Source organism: Trichomonas vaginalis, chromosome II, assembly GCF_026262505.1.
Source record: "Trichomonas vaginalis G3 chromosome II, whole genome shotgun sequence".
In the NCBI taxonomy this organism is placed as follows: domain Eukaryota; phylum Parabasalia; order Trichomonadida; family Trichomonadidae; genus Trichomonas; species Trichomonas vaginalis.
The window spans coordinates 23,918,497-23,946,469 of NC_067204.1; the positions used below are offsets into that span (position 1 = coordinate 23,918,497).

The following is a 27,973-nucleotide window of genomic DNA, read 5'->3' on the forward strand; positions in this document are numbered from 1 at the left end:
GAAAGTAAGTATGACTTGAAATGTAAGTCTCGGACGAAAGTAAGTATGACTTGAAATGTAAGTCTCGGACGAAAGTAAGTCTTGGAAGAAAGTAAGTCTGACTTGAAATGTAAGTCTCGGACGAAAGTAAGTCTGACTTGAAATGTAAGTCTCGGACGAAAGTAAGTATGACTTGAAATGTAAGTCTCGGACGAATGTAAGTCTGACTTGAAATGTAAGTCTCGGACGAAAGTAAGTCTGACTTGAAATGTAAGTCTCGGACGAAAGTAAGTCTGACTTGAAATGTAAGTCTCGGACGAAAGTAAGTCTTGGAAGAAAGTAAGTCTGACTTGAAATGTAAGTCTCGGACGAAAGTAAGTCTGACTTGAAATGTAAGTCTCGGACGAAAGTAAGTCTTGGAAGAAAGTAAGTATGACTTGAAATGTAAGTCTCGGACGAAAGTAAGTCTGACTTGAAATGTAAGTCTCGGACGAAAGTAAGTCTTGGAAGAAAGTAAGTATGACTTGAAATGTAAGTCTCGGACGAAAGTAAGTCTGACTTGAAATGTAAGTCTCGGACGAAAGTAAGTCTTGGAAGAAAGTAAGTATGACTTGAAATGTAAGTCTCGGACGAAAGTAAGTCTGACTTGAAATGTAAGTCTCGGACGAAAGTAAGTCTTGGAAGAAAGTAAGTATGACTTGAAATGTAAGTCTCGGACGAAAGTAAGTCTGACTTGAAATGTAAGTCTCGGACGAAAGTAAGTCTGAGTTGAAATGTAAGTCTCGGACGAAAGTAAGTCTGACTTGAAATGTAAGTCTCGGACGAAAGTAAGTCTGACTTGAAATGTAAGTCTCGGACGAAAGTAAGTCTTGGAAGAAAGTAAGTATGACTTGAAATGTAAGTCTCGGACGAAAGTAAGTCTGACTTGAAATGTAAGTCTCGGACGAAAGTAAGTCTGACTTGAAATGTAAGTCTCGGACGAAAGTAAGTCTTGGAAGAAAGTAAGTATGACTTGAAATGTAAGTCTCGGACGAAAGTAAGTATGACTTGAAATGTAAGTCTCGGACGAAAGTAAGTCTGAGTTGAAATGTAAGTCTCGGACGAAAGTAAGTCTGACTTGAAATGTAAGTCTCGGACGAAAGTAAGTCTGACTTGAAATGTAAGTCTCGGACGAAAGTAAGTCTGACTTGAAATGTAAGTCTCGGACGAAAGTAAGTCTGACTTGAAATGTAAGTCTCGGACGAAAGTAAGTCTTGGAAGAAAGTAAGTATGACTTGAAATGTAAGTCTCGGACGAAAGTAAGTCTGACTTGAAATGTAAGTCTCGGACGAAAGTAAGTCTGACTTGAAATGTAAGTCTCGGACGAAAGTAAGTCTTGGAAGAAAGTAAGTATGACTTGAAATGTAAGTCTCGGACGAAAGTAAGTATGACTTGAAATGTAAGTCTCGGACGAAAGTAAGTCTTGGAAGAAAGTAAGTATGACTTGAAATGTAAGTCTCGGACGAAAGTAAGTCTGACTTGAAATGTAAGTCTCGGACGAAAGTAAGTCTGAGTTGAAATGTAAGTCTCGGACGAAAGTAAGTCTTGGAAGAAAGTAAGTATGACTTGAAATGTAAGTCTCGGACGAAAGTAAGTCTGACTTGAAATGTAAGTCTCGGACGAAAGTAAGTCTCGGAAGAAAGTAAGTATGACTTGAAATGTAAGTCTCGGACGAAAGTAAGTCTGAGTTGAAATGTAAGTCTCGGACGAAAGTAAGTCTTGGAAGAAAGTAAGTATGACTTGAAATGTAAGTCTCGGACGAAAGTAAGTCTGACTTGAAATGTAAGTCTCGGACGAAAGTAAGTCTGACTTGAAATTTAAGTCTCGGACGAAAGTAAGTATGACTTGAAATGTAAGTCTCGGACGAAAGTAAGTATGACTTGAAATGTAAGTCTCGGACGAAAGTAAGTCTGACTTGAAATGTAAGTCTCGGACGAAAGTAAGTCTTGGAAGAAAGTAAGTATGACTTGAAATGTAAGTCTCGGACGAAAGTAAGTCTGACTTGAAATGTAAGTCTCGGACGAAGTAAACAGACTTGAAATGGAAGTTTCGGACGAAAGTAAGTCTGACTTGAAATGGAAGTCTGATTCTAAATGTAAGTTCTAGACTAAAGTAAGTCTGATTCTAAATATAAGTCTGATATTAAGATAAGTTTGTAACTAAAATTAAGTCTTATTCCAAAAGCAAATTTAATTGTATAATAAGTCTGGATCTAGAGTAAGCCTTAGTCTACAGCTATTCTGTGTCAAAAATAAGTCACGAACCATAGTAAGTTTCGGACTAGAGTATGTCTGTAATTCGAATCATTCATATTCTTCAATTATCCCGCCAAAAAAATTATCGTCTTTTTATCATACCATAGTTTTTATCAATCTCGTTCTACTAAAAAAACCTTTATATTGGTGATTTCTTTGTTAAACCCGTATTTTTTCATGTGAATCTTATTGTATAAACTCTAAAAGTTCAATTTCCGGTCGAAAAAAACTTGAAAACAATTTGTATTCGACGAGTTAAAGAGCTCTATTTATTCTAAATTTTCCAAAAAAAATTAGATTTCGTTTTTTCGCTTCAAAAAATGTTGTTTTAAGTTTTAAAATTTGTAATTCAAAATTTTTTTGGAAAGATTTACGATTTTTTAATACTGCGAATGAGTTTTATTTTACATACTCTATTGATAAATCATATTTTTGTCGAGATATAACTTTTTTTTTAAAAAATTATATGCAAAGAGTGTTATAGAATTCTAGAAGGTATAGTGCATAATTTGAAGTATACTATCAAATAAAGAAATTTTACAGTTTTTTAGTTTTATTTAGATGTACGTTATTTTAGATGGCTTCGTCGAAAACAAAGCATGTCTGTTAAGTTTATTCTTAACATGGTAAATAAAATGGCAACGAAGCCCAGTGTACTGCGTCTTATGCCGTAGTTTTTGTTATCTTCATACTCAAATACAACAAATACAAATAGATTTATTACGAAAAAACGTATAAAACAAATGATATATTTATTTCTAGACAAGTTGACGAACATGTAGCGCAGCTGTATCGCTTTAGAGAACAGTTCTTCCAACACCTACTCATTCAGTGAAAGATTTAAGAAGAACTCTTACTCGACCTTAACTACCTACGCTTTGCTTGAACAATTCCCAACGAGGTTACTATAAGGTTGCAAGTCTTGTCAAAATGTAGTATGCAATACGTTGGGGAAAAATAGATATATACGAACAAACTACTACAGTCTAGCAACTAGTCTTTAAGTGTAATGTATTTTTGCTACAAAGAGCTCATAACGAAGTCAAATTTTGCAATTTGATGTCAAAACTAGCTAGTTGTTGAATCAAATAGCGTTGTGACTTTGTATACATCACGATCTTGTGGTATCAGAGCTGTACTGCTGCAGACTAATTCAACTAAACATGAGCAAGATTGGGATTTCTATTCTCTGGGGTGCGAGGCTCGTCCAAAGTTCAAGCAGCTACAGTGTTTTGGATCACCTAAAGAATTTTGGGAATTCAGTTATTACATAAATTTCTCAAGATGAACTTGAGAGCAGCGCAGTTATAACGAAAGTCTCTGATGAAAGGCAATGATTTCTTTCATGAATGATCTAACGTTAGCTTGAAATCAGGAAAAGAGACTATTGATGACTTACTTTCCATCGATGGTGCACAACAGCAGGGAGGGGATTGGTGGGTTTGGGGAAATTCGCTGAGGCACTAGTGTCCGGATTGTTCGTCAAATAGGTTTCCTTTCCTATAAAGAAATGACACTTTTTTGGCGGCTTATTGACTCAGAAAAATTTGAGAGTTAACGAATAATTTTGGCGCCAAAAATAATTTCTCTTAATTTATTAAATTTAATATACGCACATCCATAAGTTATGCTATCTTTTCTATTTATTTTGTTCTAAAATTCTAAATATTTTTTTTTCATAACATAAAATATGATGTCTAGTCTCATTTACATAACAACATGCCTTAGAATAGGTTTTTTATTCTTTTTGTCACTTTAAATTAAGAATAAAAAGATAATTTAAATTGAATATTTGCGATTATTCTCACTAATGCTGCTTCCTCTTTTATTAGGTAGACAACAAAAAGTTAGCCTTGGACTCCCATATCAGATTTTTGATTGGTTGCGTATATAATGAGCTGGGATTGATAGACGAAAACCCAGTGAGAAAATTTTTGACGCCAATTGCAAATAATATCAATATATATATATTCATGCTGATATATTTTGGGAACAGATTGGCAATCACATAAATAGGATTGTGTTAGTTTGTCATGGATATAAAACAAATTTTCGAGCTAATTGAGCGAATTTAAATCACAAACACTTATATTTTCTATTACAAGGTATATTTGTAATATACAACCAGTAAATAGCTTTCTCTAACTTTTACCAGCTTAGATGATAGCAAATTAGATACGAATTTCATGACCCCTCACCAAATTCCATTAAAACATATACAAATAAAAGTACTAAGTGGGTATCATCTAACCCTAGAATTATAACTCCTAGGACTCATCCTAGATGGTAGTTCTGGAAAAACACCTGGTTTTTGGAGTTGCAAAAGTTAAAAAATTGAAGGTATTTTTATTTGATCGAAACATCTAAAATAAAGTATTGAAATTGATCGTTTTGAGTTGTGCAGAATGTATTGCTATTGATTGTAATGAAAAACTTTTTGATTAAAAATAGTTTAAATTTAAAAAATGATAAAACACCAACATTAGTGATAAAAATTTATTCCATACAATATAATATATTAATAAAATTAGAAGTTTGCTCTAATAAATGAAGTCATTTTCTCAAATGTTTCTTTATCAGGCTCAAACTTCTTTCCGAACACAGACAAAGCGAATGGATAACTGGTGAACTCCGAGAAGTTGTGTTCCAAGCCAAGGAGGCATGTATTATCTTTGGGAGGATCGACATATTTAATTTCATTTAATTCTGGCTCCAAAGCTCCCGAAATTGCAGCAATAAATAGGATATACCATACTCTGTGCAATGTCTGCTCTTTGATCTGTCCTGGATAAAACTCCTGAACTGTTTCTGCGACCTGTAAAATGTAAGATCTCATGTCTACGCATTTTTCCTTTGTTGGCTGGGCATCTGCGAAGAAAACTTCGAAGAAACACATTGAGTCATCTAATAGATCGCATAACATGGCTTCAGGAAGCTCCGGACGCTCTTTAAGACGTAATGATGAATTTGATACAAATAATCTCCAACATTTCACTTGATCGCATAAGCAATTCTCTGCTTTGCCTTTCCAATCAACAGATGTGAAGCAAGAAAAGATGTATCTACGACAGAAAATGCGTTGTTCTTCAATGAATTGCGCAAATGTGTCGTCTATGCATTTCTTGATCAACGGGAAGGTCTGCATAAGTGGGGATGTTGAAAATACGCAGAATTTGTATAACTTTTGGATAAGTTGGCCTTCGAAATCCATATTTGTAAATACATCGATAACTTCTTGACAAATTTCTTTGAATTTTGCAGAGGGAATATGTAAATTGCCGTTGCAGGCTTCGACTAGCCAAACAAAGCGATGAGGATCAAATTCTGGTAATTGAACAAAATTAACGAGAATTCGCCTGACGAAGTCAAAGTATTCTGGATTATTGCTTTCATATGTGGTGGAAAGTCCACAGGCTCTAACAAAACCTGCAACACCGTAAAAATTATCGACTAATGATTCTTCATTTGGATTTTTCCAATCGCAAACATTAGACTCCATAAGCGGTTTAACGCCTAGTTCGAACAAAGTACTTGGAGTGAAGTAAAGAGAAGCTATTTCTTGATTTTGTTTCATTGTTACACGAATTGTCATTTGTGCTTGTGTATGCATAATGTTCCAAAGTTGTTCTTTATCCTGGACAACTTCTGATAGTCTTGAAAGCCATTCCTTGAAATCTTCGAAAACATTTACAAGTTCTAGATTTTTAAGAATATTACTAATGGCATTTTGTTTTAGAGTATCATACTCTTTAGTAAATTCTTCTGGCGCATCATATTTATTGCCTTCATTGAATTTAGTTAATAACTTGAATAAGTAAATAAATTGACCCCATTGGCTGTTGGTAAGATATTCATCACATTCTTTAACTCTTGTTACACAGTTAGTTGACTTAATATCACCAGATGGGAGTTCTTCTACTTCTAAATTCATTTAAAAGTTCTTTTTTTATAATTATTGCTTTTTTTCATTTTTGTAAACTATTGAATCTTCAAAAATAACGAATTATTTTGTAAACAGAGGCTTTACAAAATTTACTTTTCAATTTTTTTTGAACATTTTAGAAAAGAATGTTTTTAGAGATTTTTATTAGACAACTATCAATAAAATCAGCTTGGACTGATTACTTTAAGCAGCTAGATTACATTCCTGTTACAGGAGCTAATACAAGTGCTGTTACAACAACAAATCAAAATGTTTATCTTTATGCAACTACAGTTCAAAAGTTTACCACAAAATTTCTTAATGTAAGAGCTACAAGCGATCTAAAATTCTTACTTGAAGAAGTTTCTTTCAATCATAATTTAGGAAATTCACAACCTGGCATGCTTTTCATCAAAATACCAGATGGTGGCATTGTCATACTTCACAAAGTCATATGCTATAACAATACCATCTCTATTACTGGTGGAAGAGGCTCATTTGCTTTTATTCAAGCCGATAACACATCAATTAATTTATATTCATCATTAGATGCAGACAGATACCAAAAGAGTACAGTTGCCAACCTGATGGCAAACACATCTCTCGTAATGACCAATACAAATAATACGAGGTCATCTTCATCGATAATTGTCCTATACAGAAAGGATCCAACCAAGATTTCATATTCTAGTTTCGAAAACATGGATATTATTTCAGTTAACGCTGTTCTTTGGCTTACTTATACTACAACATCGTATTGTAACTTTATTCACAATACAATCGTTTATCCAACCAGCCAGGATAACGCAAACATCAGATTAAACAATGATGCCGGGTCTTCGCTCATCTCTTATTGCTGTTTTACGTTAAATGATTGCGATTATGCAGTTTACTCGATAAACCTGCAATATACAGTTAGTAGATGCTATGTTGACTATGGTAGATTCCATGGTGCTAAATCTACCGTTGTATTCGATTCAGTTTCGTTAGTTCAATTGAATCTTTTTGCATCAGGTGCAATTGAGGTATCTATACCATCAACACCTTCACCATCAGCAGCTCCAAACATTTCCACGACTCCTGCCCAGAATTCGACCACAAATCAAGTGAATCCTTACGAAAAATTTAATAAAATCGTTATAATCGTAACGGCTGTCGTTTCCGTGGTCGTACTCGCCACAGTTATCGTGTGGTTTGTTGTAAAGTGCGTCAGATTCAGAAGAATGAAGAAACAGTCGACACAAAGATTATTAAAGAGCGACGATGAGAACGATGAGGCCACAAATGAGACAAATGAAACAAGGGATGTTGTATCAACTAATAGCGCTTGCTTGAAGTCAACTCCAACAAACCAAGCAAACGCAATTTCAACAATTAACCCTGGAGACTTACCTGACTCTGAACACTCAATAAAAATAGAACAGAGTGACTCAGATTAAGTTATATTATACTTATTTATATATTTATTTTTGTTTTATTATTGTAAATAAATTAGAATATTAATTGAACTTCTTTTTTATTACGAGATGAACCATACAATATCATTAATATGGATTCTTATTTCAAAAATTTAAATAAAAAGATTGTATTGCAAAATTTATTCAGATTTTTTTTAACCCCTATTAAGTAAAGATAGAAAATATTTATCATTTATTTGCACTGTAGGCATGAATAATCGGGTAAAAATTATCCATCATAAATTTGAATTAAAATATATTGATAGTAATTACTTTCTGTCTCAAATTTAGCAAATGTACAAAAGTTATATCATTCTTTTGTGTTTATGGTTAGAAATATTTTAATTTATATTGTTTTTATAAAAGAACGAATGGAATATAATAAATAAATAGTAGATATGAATGGTGTATTTTACACAAACAACTTGAAGTAGATATTCTTAAATAAGTTCCGAAAATATCGAAATCAATCGTAGTAATAATATTCTCAAAATCTTTTAAGAAGTTAATTATCTTATAATATAATTGTTGGCGGAATTCAAATAAAACGCGTCTACTTTGATGACGAAGACCTTTATAAGATGTAATTAATTCATATATTTGTTCGTTGTTTGATCCAACAACTTCAAAATCAGTCACATACGGATTAGATATGAAATGCATAACTAATCCGGAATAATTAAAAATCCCGTGGAATCTAAATTCAAAATGAGGATATGTATCACGGGTGAAATAATGTGTCGATGAATCTCCATCAAAAGCATGATTAATTATTCGTTCAGGATCTGAATTATTGTGAAGACCTGGAATTCCGTCAAAATCAAAGTAATTATTAGAAAATAATGACTGAGATTTGAGAACAGTGCTTAAAAATCCATCTCCATTTAAAGGTGGAGAAGTTGATAATGTTTCTAGTACATTAAATCCTGCTTGAAAATCAAATTTCTTTTATTAAAAAAATGGCAATTTCTACTTTCTGACATTCTGTCAATATTCTTTTTTGTCTAATATTACTGAAGGGGTGTATAGCCTATAATGTATTATTAATTAATGTCAAATAAGGAAATCCATATGTTTACTCTATGGTACCAAAAAAAAATCTGACACCTTAGGTCATCCTTAAAAAAGAATATTATATTTGTGCACCATGTGAAATAAGAAGTTCCGCTGTTTCTTTACTATGATTTCTTGCTGCATAATGAAGAGCTGTTTCTCCATCATTATTTTTTTCATTGATATTTATTCCATGTGAAATAAGAAGTTCCGCTGTTTCTTTGCTATTAAAAATGCTGCTTCATGAAGAGCGGTTTGTCCATCATTATCTTTTTCATTGATATTTATTCCATGTGAAATAAGAAGTTCCGCTGTTTCTTTGCTATTAAAAATTGCTGCTTCATGAAGAGCGGTTTCTCCATCATTATCTTTTTCATTGATATTTATTCCATGTGAAATAAGAAGTTCCGCTGTTTTTTTACAATCATTTCTTGTTGCATAATGAAGAGCGGTTTGTCCATTATTATCTTTTTCATTGATATTGGCACCATGTGAAATAAGAAATTCAGAAATTTCTTTACTATTATTTTCTGTTGTAATATGAAGGGCGGTTTCTCCATCATTATTTTTTTCATTGATATTTATTCCATGTGAAATAAGAAGTTCCGCTGTTTCTTTGCTATTATTATATACTGCTTTATGAAGAGCGGTTTGTCCATTATTATTTTTTTCATTGATATTTATTCCATGTGAAATAAGAAGTTCCGCTGTTTCTTTACTATGATTTCTTGCTGTAACATGAAGAGCTGTTTCTCCATCATTATTTTTTTCATTGATATTTGCTCCGTTTGATAGGAAATATTCACAAAGAGATGGAATATTAAACATCGCCGAATAAACAAAGCATTTGCCAATATCATTAGTTTGATCGAAATAAACTAAAAATGTTTCAAGATTATTATATTTTTCGCAATATCTTAAATTGATCTTTATACTGTATTCATCAAGAATGTAACAAAATCAATGTTGTGTGAAATAATTGCATTTTCCATGCACCATCTATCTGGTTTTTGATATTTAAAACATTCACTCATTATCTCTTGATTTCCTCCTAAAAATGATAAGTCGAGACATTCTCGAGTTATTTCTGAGTTAAATTTCGTTCTCAATAACTTGAAACAATCAACTGCTCCGTGATAACAACATAATTCAAGTAATGAATATCCTTCGTAATGATGTGGATATAAATCGCTTTTAAGTTTTTGTTTTTTATCAAATCCTTCTCTTTCAGTGAATGCAATGAATGTTTCTATGTCATTATACGTAATTGCTCTGTGAATTGTATTTTGAGTATGAATATCCAGATTTAGGGATTTAATTTGTTCGAAATTAGCAGATTTGTTTAATTTAATTCCATATTCTTTGTAAAACAGGAAATTTGAAATAAGTTCAACTCTGTTGATCTCATTGACATGATAATCATCAAATACTAGTTTCACAAGTAATAAATATGATTTAGTATAGCGATTATTATACGGAATGATATTTAAAATGTTTCGCATAATTGTTTGGGGAGAATATTTCTTTGAATCAATCAAGTTTGTTTTGATCATTTTGTAAATTGAGTTTAATTCTTCTTCTTTTTCCGTTTTTAACTGATACAATGCATTATATGAATCGATGTGATAATTATAGATACTTCGCAGTTCGCTGAATTTATTTGGATTAATGTCTTCGTCGGACATTAAGGGATCACCACCTTAGTTTACAAAAAAATACGTTATTTACACTCTGAGTCTTCTTCTAGAGGTCTTTTTTAGATTTTGAAACAATGAAAAGATAGAACATGATCAATGTATGCTATATTTAAGTTTATTCCTAAAAATATCAATTCTATCATAGAGAAAAAGTGCATTTAAGTTCAAAAAATTGAATAGTTGTAAACTAAGACAGTGATCCCTTAAATAATTTTTAAAAAGGAGACATTTGCAGTTTAACATATTATTATCTTTTAAACTCATTAGATGAAACAAATATTATATTAGACATGTGGAAATCAATGATCACAAAGATTTCGGAAATAATTTATTAACTTTATTTAAGTTCATATGAATTAAATGATTCAAAAACAATAGAAAAGTCGAAGGAAATAGAATTTTAATCCATAAAGTAATATTCAGACAAAATTATTCAAGTAATCGGGAAGGAAATCATTACATTTGAGGTTTCAATGAACATGACAAGAATTTTAATGTTGACTTACATCAGTTGTGTGAAGATTTAATTATTAAATTTCAAATCAAATCAAATCCTAGTCACAGCTATTAGCGTATGGAATGATTTGGACAATAATAGAACTTAGAATTCTGTAAAACAAAAGTGTCAAAAGTGTATCGTAGTATTTAATATCATCATGAACCATTGATGCGATTGAAGAACAAAGTCTTCAAAGACTCTTTTAAGCAGTCTCTGAAGCCTTGATATATACCTCAGATGAGGAACAAAGACTGCAATCAACATCTGATAGAAAAAGACCTTTAAGTCTTAGTTCCCCATCTGGGGTCCAAAAACACAACAAATACCTCAGATGTAATACATTTCAAATAATCTTAATCTGATCATCCTCAAACAAATAAACGCTACTCATCAAACATAATACGCTGATAATGTGACGCTTTCTAATATGTGTTTAATGTTTAAAACATAAAATTTCGTGACATTTTTCATATTTCATGACTCTTATAGGATAATATATATATATATAAGGTCGATGAAAAAATGAGCGTTTTTTAAAAAACGCCGTTTGAGAGGAAAATTGACATAAAAACATAATAAAAGCGACAGGAGCTTGATATATTTTAAACATACAACTCTAAATAGATAATCTCAAATAGGTTCCAAAGATATCTAATTCGTACATTGAACCAGAGACATGATTATAACAATCTCTTAAGAAGTTAACTCTGATTCTATTAAAAATTTTTTGCTGATGGTGTTCAAATAAAATACGTGAACCAATATGCCGGAGATTATGATAAGAAGCAATTGGTTCATATTTAGTTCCGTTGTTCGATCCAACAACTTCAAAATCTGTAACATATGAATCATGGATAAAATGCATAATTAAACCTGAATAATTAAATATTCCCTTGAAAATAAATTCAACGTGTGCATTTTCATACGGTGAGAAATAATGAGTCGTTGAAAGTCCATCAAATGCATTTTCTATACGTCTTTCAGGATCTGTATTATTATATCGTCCTGGAGTTCCTTCAAAATCGAAGTAATCATTAGAATATAGCAATTGTGATTTGAGAACAGTCCTTAAAAATCCATCTCCATTTAAAGACGGAGAAGTTGTTAATGTTTCTGAGATAGTGAATTTTTGTTGGGGAATAAATTTATGTCATTTTTTATGATGTGATTTTTTTATTATTTTTGATGATATATACATTGCAGTTTTATTCTTCATAGATTGAATACTTTTAGGATAGAGGTAATTAACCTTAATAATAGCTAGAGTAATTTACCATACCTTATGCGACAGAATTGAAGGCTGTGCAACGCTGGCTTATATGCACCCTTAAAATTGTGATACATATCCGATACTGTATGCTTATAGAGTATAAAATGATTATATTTTCCATGAAGGTCGTGACTTATTTCTTTAAATAAATAATCATCCTTCTATAAATTTCATATAAATTTTTTCCCGTCTAGACGAAAAACTCAATAGTATAGTGTTATTTTTTGATCTCTAAAGCAATAAGCAAGATATTGAGATTCAATTAAAGATATGGAGGATTTTTACGGATAAAAATTGTATTATATTAAAATTGTAATATATTGGTGGGAAAATTATTAATAATGGATAACATGCGTTAAAAAAACAGTTAAAAAAATATCAGTGACTTTAAAATGGATTTCTCTGGTGATAATAAATATTTAACAGGTATAAAACTCACTGGAAGATCTGCTAGAAGACCAACACAAGATGTTTCTCAAGCATTTATGGTAAATACTGTTAGACTTGAGAAAGCTGAATTCAAATATCCACCTTCAATCCTTGCATCACTTCCACATATTATCAGAAAGCCCGAAAACCTAAAATACAATTATGGTATTCCAGCAACAAGAAATTTGATCGAAGATATGATCGATTTAACTTATTATCAACCAGACTGTGAACTTGATTTCCTTCTACCTGATGGTTCTGACAAAACAGTTACAGTCAAATCATATACTTCACTTCGTAATGTCTTAGCATTATTTACAAAAGATTTGCAATATGATGACTTAGATAATTTAGTTCTTGTTCGTTCAATTGGTGAAGGTTTGATATTACGTCTTCCAGCCTGCAATATGCCAATTGGGTTATTCCATGTCCCCCTTGCAAGATGGACTTTTGAATTTAAATGGGTTCCAAAGTCAATGAACATCAATCCAATGCTTGCAAATATGCTCAATTTATACGTCAACCAACGTGCAAATGAGCCAACTACAATGCCAAAAGAAACAATGGAAACAATTAAAGATTTTACGTCAAAACTCATTAATGTTTCATCAAATCCTACAGAACAGAACAAGCAGAAGGTACAGGTATTCCTTGATGATATGAATTCAAATCCAAAATACGAATTAATTAATTCTCGCTTTGCTAAAACTGGTGAAATCAATATTACGTATTTCCAGATTACAAAAGACATGAAAGTCAAGATTTGGAAAGGAGTTAACGAACCAGCGGTTTTCGAATCAAAAGATCTTGTTATTAAGAGAACAGAGTCTGCTTTTGCAATGTTGTTTGGTGATGATGCTCAATACCCACTTCCTAGAGTTTTCTTCCCTCCATTTTATGAATTTGTTAATTTTGCAATGTTCCCGAACTGGGAGTCTGTAAAAGCTCGTGAGTTTGAGTTCGATTCACAACCACGTACAAAGACACCAATTCCTAGAGTTTTTACTGATTCTCGCGTTAATTTCATTAAACCTGAAAAATTACAGGAAGTTATTCATGATCAGTTAGAGTTTGGCAAGAAATTCGTTACAGCCAAAAATAAATAAAGCATTTTTATTTGATTTTCTTTTGACTAAATTCATATGTTTAATTTTAATTTATATTTTTTAGAAATAATGAAAGGAAAAGGATAAACTAATCATAGTATAAGACATAATTTATTAACAACAAAAATATAAGAAAAAATAATCAATTTTTTTTATGATAAATATAATTATTTTCTACTTTGAACAATGAGCAATGCTAATCTATCATGTTTCATGCAAATATAACGCATTTGGTAAAAATCTTAAGATTTTTTCACCAAATATTGTAAAATGAACATCGTCTAAATGGCGAATAAGCTTTGTATATGTTACATCATTAGAAAATTAAGAAAATTCAACTTATTTCTTATTGATTCCAGGAATTTTAATATTTTGTTCAGTAATTTTCGATTTCGTTATTTTCAATTCGATTTCTAAGATCAAATTTATGTATGATAAGTATTCCCAACTTCCAAACAAGTTGAGAACAAAGAATTATTAATAAATCTATCAAATTTGATCCCAATTTAATGAGTATAAACTGTACAAATAAGATACTATAAAGGAATTTATCGCTGAAATTAAAATTCTTAATTTTGAAATAAAAATAAGGCTTGTGATGGGAAATAAAAGTTATAAACATTGGAATAATAATAAAAGATGGACCGTATACTATAGGATAAACAAATTGACGCAGTGTTGCTGCACACGTTGCATTCCAGATCATCCAGAGTAAAAAACGAATTGATCCAATCATAACCTCTACGCTGGATAATAAAATCATGCACATAATCGAAAATGAAAGTTCTGTTAAGTTGTCGGTGAATATTGATATTTTATTGAAAAAAGATGACCAGTAAATATACGTTGTTATAACATATCCTGATATATATCCAACTATTATAAATGAAATAACTGGATATTTGGATATCAAGTTAACAAATAATGATAAAAACTCCATTTTTTCTAAAATTTGTCACCTTTTAGATCAAAAGTTTGAAGATTTTTTGAGCTATCCACTTATTTGGAATATCAAGTACATGCGTGAACTAAAAATACATCGTCCTTCCTTTGAGATTGAAATAGATTCTATTTTTCAGATTGTAACTTCAAAATATAGATATGCACTGACATTTGTCATTATGTTTCAGTTTCAAATCGAAAGGCTGGCATTTTGAGATTTAGGATAGTATCTCAAAATCCCGGGTCAAAATTGAATATTGAGGATTTGGACTTTAGATTTTGAAACAACCATACTTCTAGATGCTGATTCAAACAACATACGCTAAATGGAAAGGTTTAAAAATATGTAAAAAGAGTTTATGCAATTTAAGGGTGCACCCGTATGTACGTTTATTTGAGAGGAGGAGGATTACCCTCTCAATTTTGAGGGATTCGTTAGTTTATTTTCTCGATGAATATGCAATAAAATTTGATTTTTACCTTATCAATATACTTCATATAATATACACATGTTCATGTAAAAACTTTTTTCAAAAATCCTCAGGAATTAAGGGATTTTTGAATTTTAAGAATTTTTTTCGAATTTTTTCGAAAAAAAAATATTTTCAGAACAGCCTTAACGGCTAAGATTTAGGAACAATGTTAAGTATCAAAAAGAAAGGAGGTCTGATATAGACAACATACATCGTTGAAGGTTGAAAAAATCTCTAATATTTGAGCCCAAAATTTCAAATTTTAATTTTTTGAAAAAAGAGGCCACCCGTATGTACGTTTATTTGAGAGGAGGAGGATTATATTTTTGAAAGGGTGAAACATTATGAATATGTTAATTATATAATAATATGTATTATTAAAAAAAAAAAAAAAAAAAGGTAGTGGGGCCTCCAGGCGCGTTGCGCCCTCTAGCCCTGAAGATGTTTAGTATAAATGAAGTTTATATTCGGAGGGCTTCCAGGCGCGTTGCGCCCTCTAGCCCTGAAGATGTTTTTCCCAAGACCCAAGAGGAGGACCGAACCCCAGCCGACCAGCCGTTGACTTTTTTGTTTCACTTTTCACAAATTATATATGTTTTCATGTTTTGTCACTTTTCTGTCACTTTTCAGGAAAAAACATTTTTATTATTATATATAAATGAATTTTACAAAACCACCGTTACCGTTCTTTGGAAATAAGAGTAAATGTAAAGATATTATATTGAGAGAACTTAAGAAACTACCGAATGGTCTAACATTTGTAGATTTGTTCGGTGGAAGTTTCTATATATCCCATTTATGTCATACAATATTCCCAGACTCAAAGATTATATGCAATGACTTCGACAACTATATGGACCGTCTCAAACATATACCAGATACAAACAATATATTGAAAGAGTTAAAAGAAAAGATACCTATAGGTAAGATGGAACGTATACCATTAGATAACAAAAATATTGTGAGAGAGGTTTTGAAAAAAGCAGAATATATAGACTGGGATAGTATATCTGCTAGACTATTATATAGTGGTTCTATAAGAGTTCATGACATTGAAACACTTATGTCAAAAGTTTTATATCTTAACTATACAAATGTTTTCAAAGAGGACATAGAAAAATATATTGAGGGTATAGAGTTTGTGAGATGTTATTGGACAGAGTTGTATGAAAAATATAAAGACAAGGAAAATGTTTTCTTTATAGTGGACCCGCCGTTCTATAACACATGGGATTTTCAATACCAAGTAGACTGGACTTTGAGAGACTCTTTAGAAACTTTAGACGTTTTACATAACTGTCCATGCTTTTACTTTACATCCGATAAAAGTGGTTTGGAAACCGTTATGAGATGGTTAGAGGACATACATGACTATGAGTTTAGATATGACAAGATAGAATATGAGAGAGGTCCTATAAACCGGAGAATGTGTCATAACAAAGAAATTTTACTAGTAAGTAAATGTGGTTTGAAATAGGACTACTTGTTTTAGGTTTTTTCCATTGTGTCATTTATTTATTTGACGTGGCAGAAAAGTACAGAGAATATGAAGATGAACCAATGCCTGCAAATGTCCAGTATATGTACTCGTAAGAGATATTTTTATCTAATATTAAATGGACGCACAGAACTTAGCGAATGCACAGCAACCTGGACAACCAAACCCAGAGAATATTCCAAATGAAGTTAGAATACAAACTGCAATGGCAAACTATGGTCAAGTGCCAACAGATGTACAAATGCAAACTGCCATGTCAAATGACGCTGCGTTAGGTTTGCCACCATGGTATGCAAATATGAGATGGAAAGAGTTTTATACAAACCCTGAAGTGGGATATAAACAACTTTATGCAGATGACGCGAACACAGGAGTTGACCCAGAATATGTTTTCTACCAGAGGAGAAACAGAATGTATGAGCTCCAGTTAAAAAATGCTATGGAACTCAGAAGGAAACGTAAGAGACTAGGCGGACATTAGATTTTTACATATAGTAAATGGGTTTCTTCAGTAGTATTGGAAACTTCTTCAGAAGAGTTGGAAGAGGTATATGGAATGGAATAAAATCTGTCGGAAAAGGAATTTGGAACGGTGTCAAAAATATTGGTAAAAGAGTAGGTCAGTTCGTTGGTATTATACCTAAAGACCCTGAACCAGAAGAACAAGCTCCTGTTATACAACAGCCTGAACCTGCACCACAGTCAAGTTGGCAACCAAATCCAACACCTCAACCGTATTAAAAAATTATATTTTTACCGTTCGATAGTAGTTGTATATGAAACTAAGTTCTAAGTAAAACGCATGGTATAATGGAATTATTCTCTTTCTTCCATCTGTTGTAAACCATACTTGAAAGTCTGAAATACTTCCACTCGGCGGTTCATATAGCTTTGTAGGTTTTTCGTAAAAGTCATTTGCCAAGCATAAAAAAGAGTTTTGGGCGCCAGAAAATGAAGCATGAACGATAATAGCATCTGAGTCGAAAACATTTTCATATGTTCCATTAGGGTTTTCGACTTCATAAAAGTCCGGGTGTACTGGATATTCTGCAGGCTGATTTAACATCCTCATAAATCTATACCATGCCAAGTTGTTATATTTTGTAGAAATATAAACGTTTTCTCCAAGGTCTTCTATTCTATTGATTTTAACAGTTGCATTTTTCCTGTCATATATAATATCGAGATGGTACTCTCCTTCGTCAATGTTATACTGTTTTGCATATTCGAGATAGATATCGTTTATTTTTTCTTGAAAAGCTTGAAGAGTTGTTTCTAAGTTTACAAGCAAATTCACTTGTAAAAGTTTTCCCTGTTCAAATTTCTCATACATACGTTTTTCTTTGTTATAGTATCGAACTACAAAACCGACTGTAAATGGGAAACCATGTATGGCTTCTGAAATGAACTTCATTCTACGAAAGCCAATAGCTTTTGTGACGGATGGGTCTCTTAACCATCTTAACGGGTAGTCAAAACGATAGCCTTCATGCTTTACGGTCTCTGTCTCAAACTTTTGACCGACATTAGTAAAAAGTTCATCTAATGGTTTAGTTGTAGCAACTCTTGAATTTTCTTTTTCTATTGAAAGCATATTTTATCTAGAATAAAAATGTCAAATGAAACAGCGTCTATGAGAGAAATACAACACAACCGACAACTCATTATACAAGCTCTAAATAAGAACACAACAAACTTTTCAAACTATTCTAAGATATCTGAGTCATTGAAAGAAGGAAACTTAAAACTGACATTAAACCCAATGACAGATGAGTTTCTATTTCAAGACAAGAAGAACCATACTGTCTGTATAAATCCAACAAAAGGAACTTTAAACGAGAAACCTATATCTGAACTTCTTTTGAAAGCAGATGTTGACAACAAAGCTGACAAAGAATATGTCATTGAAAAAGTTCAAGAAGAACATGACAGAGCAGATGCAACATATGCAACAAAAGAACATACTCATCCTGAACTAGCAGACAAAACATATGTTGACAATAAAATGTCAAGTGAAAGTGACAAGAGCTGAAAACGAATATTCTAAAAAGACTCATATACATACCATTGCAAATATTACAAACTTACAAGAAACCTTAGAGACAAAAGCAAATAAGACTCATACACATACCATTGCAAATATTACAAACTTACAAGAAACCTTAAACAGGAAAAGTGACGTTGGACATACACATACCATTGCAAATATTACAAACTTACAAGAAACCTTAAACAGGAAAAGTGACGTTGGACATACACATACAAGTTTTACAACTGTTGCTATAGAAAATATTGCAGGAACGGTTGAAGAACCTGATGGGGATGTATTATATTGGAAACCTCTAACTTTCCACAAGGTTTAACATCGGAAGAAAACATAACAACGACGAAATACATTAGATGTAGAAATGTTTATGTCATGGAGGATGAAAAAAACGTTAAATTCACTGCTCAAGATTTATATGAGAAGAAAGCAGACAAAACAGAGCTTCAAACATTAAAGACAGAAATACTTCAAACATTATATCCTATAGGCTCTATTTATACGTCAATGAACTCTACCAGACCAGAAGTAGTACTTGGTTTTGGAACTTGGACTCAAATAGTCGACAGGTTTTTGTATTGTGCAAACTCTTCAAAGGAAACAGGTGGAAGTAAAACGATTTCAGGTGAAAACTTACCTGCGCACAGTCACTACATAGATTTAAGTACATCTCAAGCAGGTTGGCATAGTCATAGATATTGGAATTGGTCAGCAATGACAAAAGGTAAAGGATATGATGTTAAAGACAACGTTCAGTTTGCTATAAATTGTTACTGGAGTAACACTGAGGGAGGAGGAAACCATACACATCGCGTTTCAGGTATACGCAAACAACGGGACAAAGTAAAGAATACATGCCACCTTACATGACAGTTTACGCATGGTATAGAAATGCTTAGTCGTCATTTTCAACTTCTTTAGCATATTCGTCTGGAGTTGTCTTATATTTGTTAGGAACTGTCTTTGAAAGTATACCACCTTGAACTTTGACAAGTTTGAAACGAGGTCTGACAATAGTAGTTTTATCTTCTGCTTGCAGTCTGTACATTTTGCCATGTTTGCCTAAAACTTCATAATATTCTCTTGTATACTTTCTTCTATTTTTACGAACACGAATGTGAGTACCTGTCGGGTTCCCATTGTTGTCATAGTCAATAGTATTTTCATATGGTCGCGTTTGGGTATTTCTATTTTTACTTTGTCACCTTTCTGAAGTTTGAAGCCCGGCATTCTTTCTTGTTTGTCTCTTTTGACTAAATTATTAAATATATAGTCTTTCTCTAAGTCGGGGTTGTTTTTCATTTCTTCAGGGGAGTGGTTTCCCAAACCTTTTTGTTACGGTTATTGTAAATATTTAAAACTTGTCTCATCTTTGCCATGGAGAAGTGTCTATACTTGTCGTCATATGACATTTCATTTGCTTCACCACCTTGTGGTTGGTTTAAGTCTCTTAACATTTTTATACAACCGTCAATGACACAAGAGCAGAATGGTTTTGGTCGACAATGAAATATTGGTTTACATTTTTTGAACGCAGATAGTTTTTAATATCGTCTGATTTGAAAGAACTTTCACAGTCAGATGTCAGTTTTGTTGGATGGTATTTGTCAACGAATATTGTCAAAGCAGTTTTCACATCTAAAATATTTTTGGACCATAATGGTATGGCTTCACAGTATCTTGTGTTTTGACCAACAAATATTAGCCAGTATGAGTCCATCTGTTCTAACTCTCGGAATGTTTTCCAAGATATCCATAAACCAAGCATTTGTGTTGAACTAAAGATTTTTACCATGAGTGCTTTCTTTGTCGCTTTAGAACATAGGGGTCCTGTTTGGATTCGTCATTTTTATCCTATAAGAAATGGGTTTATTTGGCGCGTTAGCAAGGAGTTTGCATCCAGATTTTTACCCGCAGTGGGAACAATCCAGAGGTGTATTTGGAGTTGGAAGGAAGATTTTGAGTACATTAGGTATACTTAAAGAGAAAGCACAACCTATTATACAAACTGTACAGAAAGGTTGGGATGTAGCACGAGATGCAACAAATCTTATTCCAAATCCTGAAACAAGAGGAAAAGTTCAAGGATGGATGGACAATGTAGGAAGACAAGCAGGAAACTATTATAACAAAGCAAATGACTACTATAACCAAGCAGGACACTATATGGACCAAGGTGAAAGATTCTTTAACAGAGGATATAACCATGCAGCAAAGTGGGGTAAACAATAACCAACCTCAACCACCTCAAACTTGGGGAATGTAAAGTTTTTTACTGAGATGAAATGAACAATACAGCATTGAGACAAATGGGTTCAAGATGGATTTGTCGGCTTCCAGCAGTTACACAACGTGTTTGTCAAGTTCTTCCTATACCTCAGGAAGTTTTAGACCGACTTAAAAAACAACAACAACCAGTTGAAAACAAACCAAACTAAAATTTTTTTACTGAGATGAAATGACCGAAGAAGTTGAAACGGTAGATTTGACACCACAAACAAAAAGTTCAGAACCATTGTCAAAACCTGTCAAAGAACTTACAGATGAAGAGAAAAATTCAATAATAGAAAGTGCCAGGTCTGGAAATACAAACCCTAACTACAAAGTCACTTTTCATAAAAATGGAAGGCTAGTATCTCAAAAAAAGAAACAGACTCTCACAAATAAAATATTGAAGTCTGAAGGAGCTTTCGAGACAACAGATGGAAAAAGTTTACTTCACTGACCAACAGTTCATTATAGAACATCTCATTGACTTAGAGTCGAAATATTCTAAACTTTACAACAAACACAAAAAGTTGAAAGGAAAACAAAAACAAATGGCATATGATATTATGAAAGATGTTGACGACACAACTGTTCCTGCAAGTGAAGTAAAGTCAAGGAACCGAAAAGTGACGAAAAACCGATAGAAGAAGAAAAACCAAAAACTGAAGATAAACCAAAACCAAAGTTTAGTTTGGAAACTAAACCAAGTCAACCTTCATTAGCTGGTATGGGTTGGCGTCAAAGACTTATGCAGCAGCGTTATGTAAAGTAAAGAGAAAAAAAATATTTTTTTATTTTTATAAAAAGTGACATTTTTTTATTTTTTTGAAATGTACGCTGATTGTTGGAGAAGACCGTTGGGAAACTTGTTTTGTTAGATGAGAAATATGAAATGGCATACCATTTTAAAACAATATATTTTACATATATTAAATGCTTCAGGTTGAAAAACAAAGAAAAAAGTAGCAGATACAAAACCGTTAGACTATATCTTTACAAATGCTGGTAGGACTATTTCAGATGAAGAAATTTCATCCCGAGCATACAGGTTGACTATCCAATTCGTTGGCTTCAAAGTCCTTCAGATGCAAAGGCAATAGATTTAGAAGAGTTTTGTTTTCAATAGAATAACGCATTTATGTTCGCAGTATATTTTCATGGGCAGTATAAAGGTTCTGATGTCTAATAGACAAATTTGATGAAATGAGAATCTTTACAGTTCGTTCAGACGAAAGTCTTGAGAAAACTCTAAATGACTTTCAAACTCAAATGAACAAATATTATTGGGAATTTCAAGAAAAATACGACTCTTTACTAAATGGAACATACTATCTGAAACTAGAATATGACAAGATGAACTCCACCGTTTCATTTCAAAAGATTGAAATTAAACCCTCCAAGAGATACAGAGTTTTTATTTTGGAAAGTAGACAAACGTTCTTGGGCACAATTTCTTCGGTTACTAAACCAGAACGAACCATTACCACCAGATGGTCCATTTAAATTTATACTTCCACCAGCGATTTGACAGTTTATAGAAACGTGTTTGACCCTCAAAATGTTATGTGTCATGCAAGTTTCAGTTCAAGCAACAATAGTTTCTATGTATTGGTAAGGACTTTTATGACTTTGCTTCTAAATTCTACGAACCACCTAGTAACAGTTTCTCTGACTTTCAAGTTTGGTTCACAACAAATGGTGTGCAACATATTCTTCCATTGTACTATGACTTTTATCTCGAATTGTCTTTCATATATAACTACGGAAAAGTGCTGAAAAAGTGAGTTTATGTTAGCATGTTAGATCTCACCTCTTTTTTCACCTAATTTTTCACCCGTTGAATTTTGTATAAAAACCAACCGCCGGAATTCCGGCGGTTGCTATATTCTTCACAAAATGCTTGTTTTGAGGTCGAGCCACTTTTGGCTCCACCGTATTCTTTCAACCAAAACTCATGAAATTTGGTCATTTTTCAGCAAAAATATATTTTAGGTGAAGAGGTGAGATCTCACCTGTTTTCTCACCTAATTTTTCACCCGTTGAATTTGTCAAGACTTCTTCGTAAATGTTTTGTCAAGACTTCTTCGTAAATGTTTTCGTTATGCCACTTTGTGCCGTCAGTCAGTCAGTCAATGAAATTTACACCAAAAATATAATTTAGGGTAGAAGGTTAGATCTAACCTGTTTTCTAACCTGTTTTCTACCCTCGTGAATTTGTCATGACTTCTTCGTAAATGTTTTGTCATGACTTCTTCGTAAATGTTTTGTCAAGACTTCTTCGTAAATGTTTTGTCAAGACTTCTTCATCGTAATGAGCGTAAAGGACCCAAAAATATAATTTAGGGTAGAAGGTTAGATCTAACCTGTTTTCTAACCTCATTTCTACCCTCTTGAATTTTCATGACTTCTTCGTAAATGTTTTGTCAAGACTTCTTCGTAAATGTTTTGTCATGACTTCTTCGTAAATGTTTTGTCAAGACTTCTTCGTAAATGTTTTGTCAAGACTTCTTCATCGTAATGAGCGTAAAGGACCCAAAAATATAATTTAGGGTAGAAGGTTAGATCTAACCTGTTTTCTAACCTGTTTTCTACCCTCGTGAATTTTCATGATTTCATCGTACATGTTTTGTCAAGACTTCTTCGTAATGAGCGTAAATCAGACAAAAATATATTTTAGGGTAGATGGTTAGATCTAACCTGTTTTCTAACCTGTTTTCTACCCTCGTGAATTTTCATGAATTTTCCCGAAATAAAAAATAAAGTTAGTTTTAATTTTTTATTTTTTTTTATTTTGTATGTAAGAACAGAAATGTCAGTCGAAGCAACAACACTTCAAACAACAGCACCAAACTCGTTAGTCATGAATCCAACATCTATGTTAGTAGAAATGAAAAGCTTCATTCCTTCTTCATATACTTTCGAAACAGAAATCCAGAAGATAAAGCAAGAACTTTTAACAAGTAATTTAGACTGTAGTGCGAAAGATGAACAAAATGAACAGTATCTTTACGACATGCAGGACATTATTGACCATTTGCCCAAATTGCCTGAAATCCAACAACAAAAACTCACTATTCCTGAATTCGATGAAATAGAAGTCAAACCAACTGACTCAGTAGAAATAAAGAAGTTCATACGAAAGGTAAACTATGAGTTTCTAGGATTTCATTGCAACCATAAGGTTATGGACAAAGATTGCGACATGGTATATAAGAATGTTTCTGACATATATAAATCTGAAGAATTTAAGACCTACGACAACTTTGTTTCGTTAGTTGCTGAATGTGTATGGCAGATAAGAGATAAAGATAAAAGATGTAAAATATGGAACAAACAAATAAAACCAGCAGCTTTTGAGTTAAAGAAAACCATTGACGCCTTAGTTGTTTTAGCAGGTAAGGTTTCAGAATATAACGCAAAAATGAACCCGCAATGTTCTAAATGTAAAGCGGCAATGAGGAGATATAACTACTCCGTCAAAGAGATAGAAAGAATGAGAAACGACTATGCAGACTTAAAGAAAGAAGCAGAGAAGCCGGTAGAAAATAAAATGGACATGTTAGAATTTCTGAACAAAAACTATCCAACTGCTGACGATTTCCTTCTATCTGACGTCAAGAAGAAGTATAAAGAGACTTTCGGCATAGTTAAAACATTCGATATCCTCAGCGAAGAAATAGAAGCTACAAAACTGTTTAGAGTCTCACGAATTCATAACGTTTACCATGTAAAACGCTTATAAAATAACTGGGGTAGAAAAGAGGTTAGAAAACAGGTTAGATCTAACCTTCTACCCTAAAATATATTTTTGCTGAAAAATGACCAAAATTCTGAGTAAAATAATTTTTAGGGCTTGTGTCAAACCGTTGAGTTTTCACAAAATTTAAAAAATAACGTTTACCATGTGAAACGCTTATAAAATAACTGGGGTAGAAAACAGGTTAGAAAACAGGTTAGATCTAACCTTCTACCCTAAAATATATTTTTGGGTCTTGTACGCTCATTACGATGAAGAAGTCTTGACAAAACATTTACGAAGAAGTCTTGACAAAACATGTACGAAGAAGTCTTGACAAAACATGTACGATGAAATCATGAAAATTCATGAGGTGAGAAAAGAGGTTAGAAAACAGGTTAGATCTAACCATCTACCCTAAAATATATTTTTGTCTGATTTACGCTCATTACGAAGAAGTCTTGACAAAACATGTACGATGAAGTCTTGACAAAACATGTACGAAGAAGTCTTGACAAAACATATACGTTCATGTTTGACAAAACATATACGTTCATGTTTGACAAAACATTTACGAAGAAGTCTTGACAAAACATGTACGATGAAATCATGAAAATTCACGAGGGTAGAAAACAGGTTAGAAAACAGGTTAGATCTAACCATCTACCCTAAAATATATTTTTGTCTGATTTACGCTCATTACGAAGAAGTCTTGACAAAACATGTACGATGAAATCATGAAAATTCACGAGGGTAGAAAACAGGTTAGAAAACAGGTTAGATCTAACCTTCTACCCTAAAATATATTTTTGCTGAATTCTGTATAAAAATCTGAGTAAAATGGCATATGGAACACATACTTTTTCAGTAAGGACATATGAGGTGAAAAAACAGGTGAGAAAACGTGTTAGATCTAACATGCTAACATAAAATATATTTTTGCTGAAAAAAATGACCAAATTTCATGAATTTCCTCATATGTTTGCTACCCGAGGAAAACCGCGGGTAGAGATTCCGTATGAAAATCGTGAAAAACAGCGACCCAGACCTTTTTCGGGGTCGCCTAAAACTCATGAAAATCGTGAAAAAAATGACCAAATTTCATTATATAACTGTTATTTTTTACGAAGAGAACTTTGACACTTCGTCAAAAAAATCCCTGAAATCGTAAAAAAATGACCAAATTTCATTATATAACTGTTATTTTTTTACGAAGAGAACTTTGACACTTCGTCAAAAAAATCCCTGAAATCGTAAAAAAATGACCAAATTTCATTATATAACTGTTATTTTTTTACGAAGAGAACTTTTGCACTTCGTCAAAAAAATCCCTGAAATCATATCTTTTATACAAAATAAAAAAATAACGTTAGTTTTTTTAAAAAAATATTTTTTATCTTGTATGTAAGAAACAGAAAATGAGAAACATTGAGTTTGAAACAGTTAGAAAGATAGACAATGACACCAAAATGGTTAGAATAGGTGATTTAAACGTAAGATACTCAAAGAAATACAACAAATATTCTTTGTCAGACATTCTAACACTATCTGGAAAGAAAACATCCCACGACTGGGTTAAAAATGCTTCTACTCAGAAAATTTTGACAAGAAATCCTGAGCTTATGATATCGGTAAGATTCTATGAACTGCAGCATATCTTATAGACAAAAGTCTTATACCAATAGTTTTGTTATGGTTAGACCCAGTTGTTGGATATAACTTCATAACATATGTTCATTCGATACGGAACGTTGCAGTGAAGGCTTACTTTACATCGTTCAGAAACCAAAGGACTTCAATACAAAGAGATATAGATAGGAAGGACATATAATATAACTCAAAGATATGACAGTACAGTCAATAGAGTCAAGGTTGTGTTGTTAACGATATGAGAGCTGCTGAAACAGAACTACTTGAAAAGTTTGAGAAAAATGTATGGTGCTCCCACGAAAGGTAAAGAAACGTTTGAAGTAGATGAGATAGAGAAAGCTATAAAATTATTTGACGAAGTTGCTGAAAATACATGTAAAGCGTTATTTTTGGTCTTTTGTGAAAGTCAGGAAATAGCTAGTTTTTTATAAAATATTTTTTTATTTTGTATGTAAAGACAGATATGACAACAACAGAGAACACAACAACTGCTATCGTTCATGAAGCCATAAATGAAAATACGAGTGGTTCAGTTTAACAAACAGTTACGTCTCATTCGTTCGGTCAAAGACGACATGTACCAAATGCAAAGTATTTTGAATGCTCTTCGTTCTACAAAGCAAGCATATCATTGGTTTGAAAACCAACAGACAAAAGAACTTTTAGAAGAATTTCCTCATATGTTTGCTTCCCTCGAAAACCGAGGGAAGAGATTCCATTCGAAAATCGCAAGAATTTGCTCCTTGTTTGAAAGGATATTATGTTCATAGACTTTAGTAAATGCTGTAGCAATGTGGGCTTCACCTCGTTACGCTTGTTATATTTTCATGATGTTAGATGAAATTCAGACAAGAACGTGAAGAGATGGAAAACAAGCTTGAAGCAAAAGATGAAGTCATTGAAGCAAAAGATGAAGTCATTGAAGCAAAAGACAAAAGCCTTCAGAAAAGAATACCACGTTCGGTACCAAAAGGAAAGGAAAAGAACTATAAGTATATGATTTATACTGAAGAGATGGAAAATGAAGAAGACAGAGATATGGTTATGTTGCATTTAGTCAGAAGAAACAACAAAAGCTTTTACGACCTTGCTAAGATTTACAAATCTGACAGAAATTGGTTCTATCGCGAAAACTTACCGATTTCAATGACACCAAATGAAGATGTGAAACAAATAGTTCAAGATACGTTACCTCAAACACACTATGATATTAAAGGTTGTACAATACTTACCTTCAAAGAAGATTTGCCGCTACTGAAAGAAAAAATAACAGAGTATTTTGACAACTTCAAACAAGCAGAGTAAATGAACCATTTATTTTTCAAGCTTGACTTCAGATGGCTCAGGTAGCTCTATAAGGTCAATTGTCTTGTCAAATCCTTCTGGCATTCCGAGTCCTTCCTTCCGACAGGGAAAAAATTTCCCGACAACCGGAAAAAAATTTCCTGACAACTGGAAAAAATTTTCCTGTTGTCCGTCCGTAAACCATTCAAATTTTCGAAAATTGAGAACTTTTTGGTCGAACGACAGAAAAAATTTTTCCTTCCGACAGGAAAAAATTTTCCCGACAACTGGAAAAAATTTTCCTTCCGACAGGACACAAACGGATGACTGACGTTCCTCTTCCTGAATGTCTTCCAAAGCCAGAAGAACCGA

General features: G+C 32.6%; 8 protein-coding genes and 2 pseudogenes across 10 annotated transcripts, besides 1 other annotated feature; 7 read left to right on the plus strand and 3 right to left on the minus strand.

Moving 5' to 3' along the window:
• Positions 1-4,765: 4,765 nt before the first annotated feature.
• On the minus strand, positions 4,766-6,220 carry TVAGG3_0599290 (annotated as a pseudogene). Its single transcript has one exon — positions 4,801-6,204. A coding segment is annotated over exon 1 (1,404 nt).
• Positions 6,221-6,336: 116 nt separating this feature from the next.
• On the plus strand, positions 6,337-7,673 carry TVAGG3_0599300 (uncharacterized protein; the record flags this gene model as incomplete). Its single annotated transcript, XM_001301709.1, has 1 exon — positions 6,342-7,634. The coding sequence occupies one exon, from the start codon at positions 6,342-6,344 to the stop codon at positions 7,632-7,634; it is 1,293 nt and encodes a 430-aa protein (XP_001301710.1).
• A 1,033-nt stretch (positions 7,674-8,706) lies between these two features.
• Positions 8,707-10,405, minus strand: TVAGG3_0599310 (protein of unknown function (DUF3447); the record flags this gene model as incomplete). The annotated part of the gene is made up of 1 exon (XM_001301707.1): positions 9,635-10,390. One exon carries the CDS (start codon positions 10,388-10,390, stop codon positions 9,635-9,637), a length of 756 nt encoding a protein of 251 aa, XP_001301708.1.
• Positions 10,406-12,552: 2,147 nt separating this feature from the next.
• Positions 12,553-14,641, plus strand: TVAGG3_0599320 (uncharacterized protein; the record flags this gene model as incomplete). Its single annotated transcript, XM_001301706.1, has 1 exon — positions 12,564-13,706. One exon carries the CDS (start codon positions 12,564-12,566, stop codon positions 13,704-13,706), a length of 1,143 nt encoding a protein of 380 aa, XP_001301707.1.
• A 2,096-nt stretch (positions 14,642-16,737) lies between these two features.
• Positions 16,738-17,100, plus strand: TVAGG3_0599330 (uncharacterized protein; the record flags this gene model as incomplete). The annotated part of the gene is made up of 1 exon (XM_001301705.1): positions 16,738-17,100. One exon carries the CDS (start codon positions 16,738-16,740, stop codon positions 17,098-17,100), a length of 363 nt encoding a protein of 120 aa, XP_001301706.1.
• Positions 17,101-17,364: 264 nt separating this feature from the next.
• On the minus strand, positions 17,365-18,213 carry TVAGG3_0599340 (uncharacterized protein; the record flags this gene model as incomplete). The annotated part of the gene is made up of 1 exon (XM_051239728.1): positions 17,365-18,213. The coding sequence occupies one exon, from the start codon at positions 18,211-18,213 to the stop codon at positions 17,365-17,367; it is 849 nt and encodes a 282-aa protein (XP_051097552.1).
• An 18-nt stretch (positions 18,214-18,231) lies between these two features.
• TVAGG3_0599350 (phage tail repeat-like family) lies at positions 18,232-18,617 on the plus strand (the record flags this gene model as incomplete). Its single annotated transcript, XM_051239729.1, has 1 exon — positions 18,232-18,617. A coding segment is annotated over one exon (386 nt), but the record flags the coding sequence as incomplete, so codon positions are not given.
• Positions 18,618-18,664: 47 nt separating this feature from the next.
• Positions 18,665-27,973: part of a mobile genetic element that runs on past the window's edge.
• On the plus strand, positions 20,949-21,101 carry TVAGG3_0599370 (uncharacterized protein; the record flags this gene model as incomplete). Its single annotated transcript, XM_051239730.1, has 1 exon — positions 20,949-21,101. The coding sequence occupies one exon, from the start codon at positions 20,949-20,951 to the stop codon at positions 21,099-21,101; it is 153 nt and encodes a 50-aa protein (XP_051097554.1).
• TVAGG3_0599380 (organellar and viral DNA polymerase type B) lies at positions 23,741-24,673 on the plus strand (the record flags this gene model as incomplete). Its single annotated transcript, XM_051239731.1, has 1 exon — positions 23,741-24,673. One exon carries the CDS (start codon positions 23,741-23,743, stop codon positions 24,671-24,673), a length of 933 nt encoding a protein of 310 aa, XP_051097555.1.
• On the plus strand, positions 26,781-27,622 carry TVAGG3_0599390 (annotated as a pseudogene). Its single transcript has one exon. A coding segment is annotated over exon 1 (842 nt).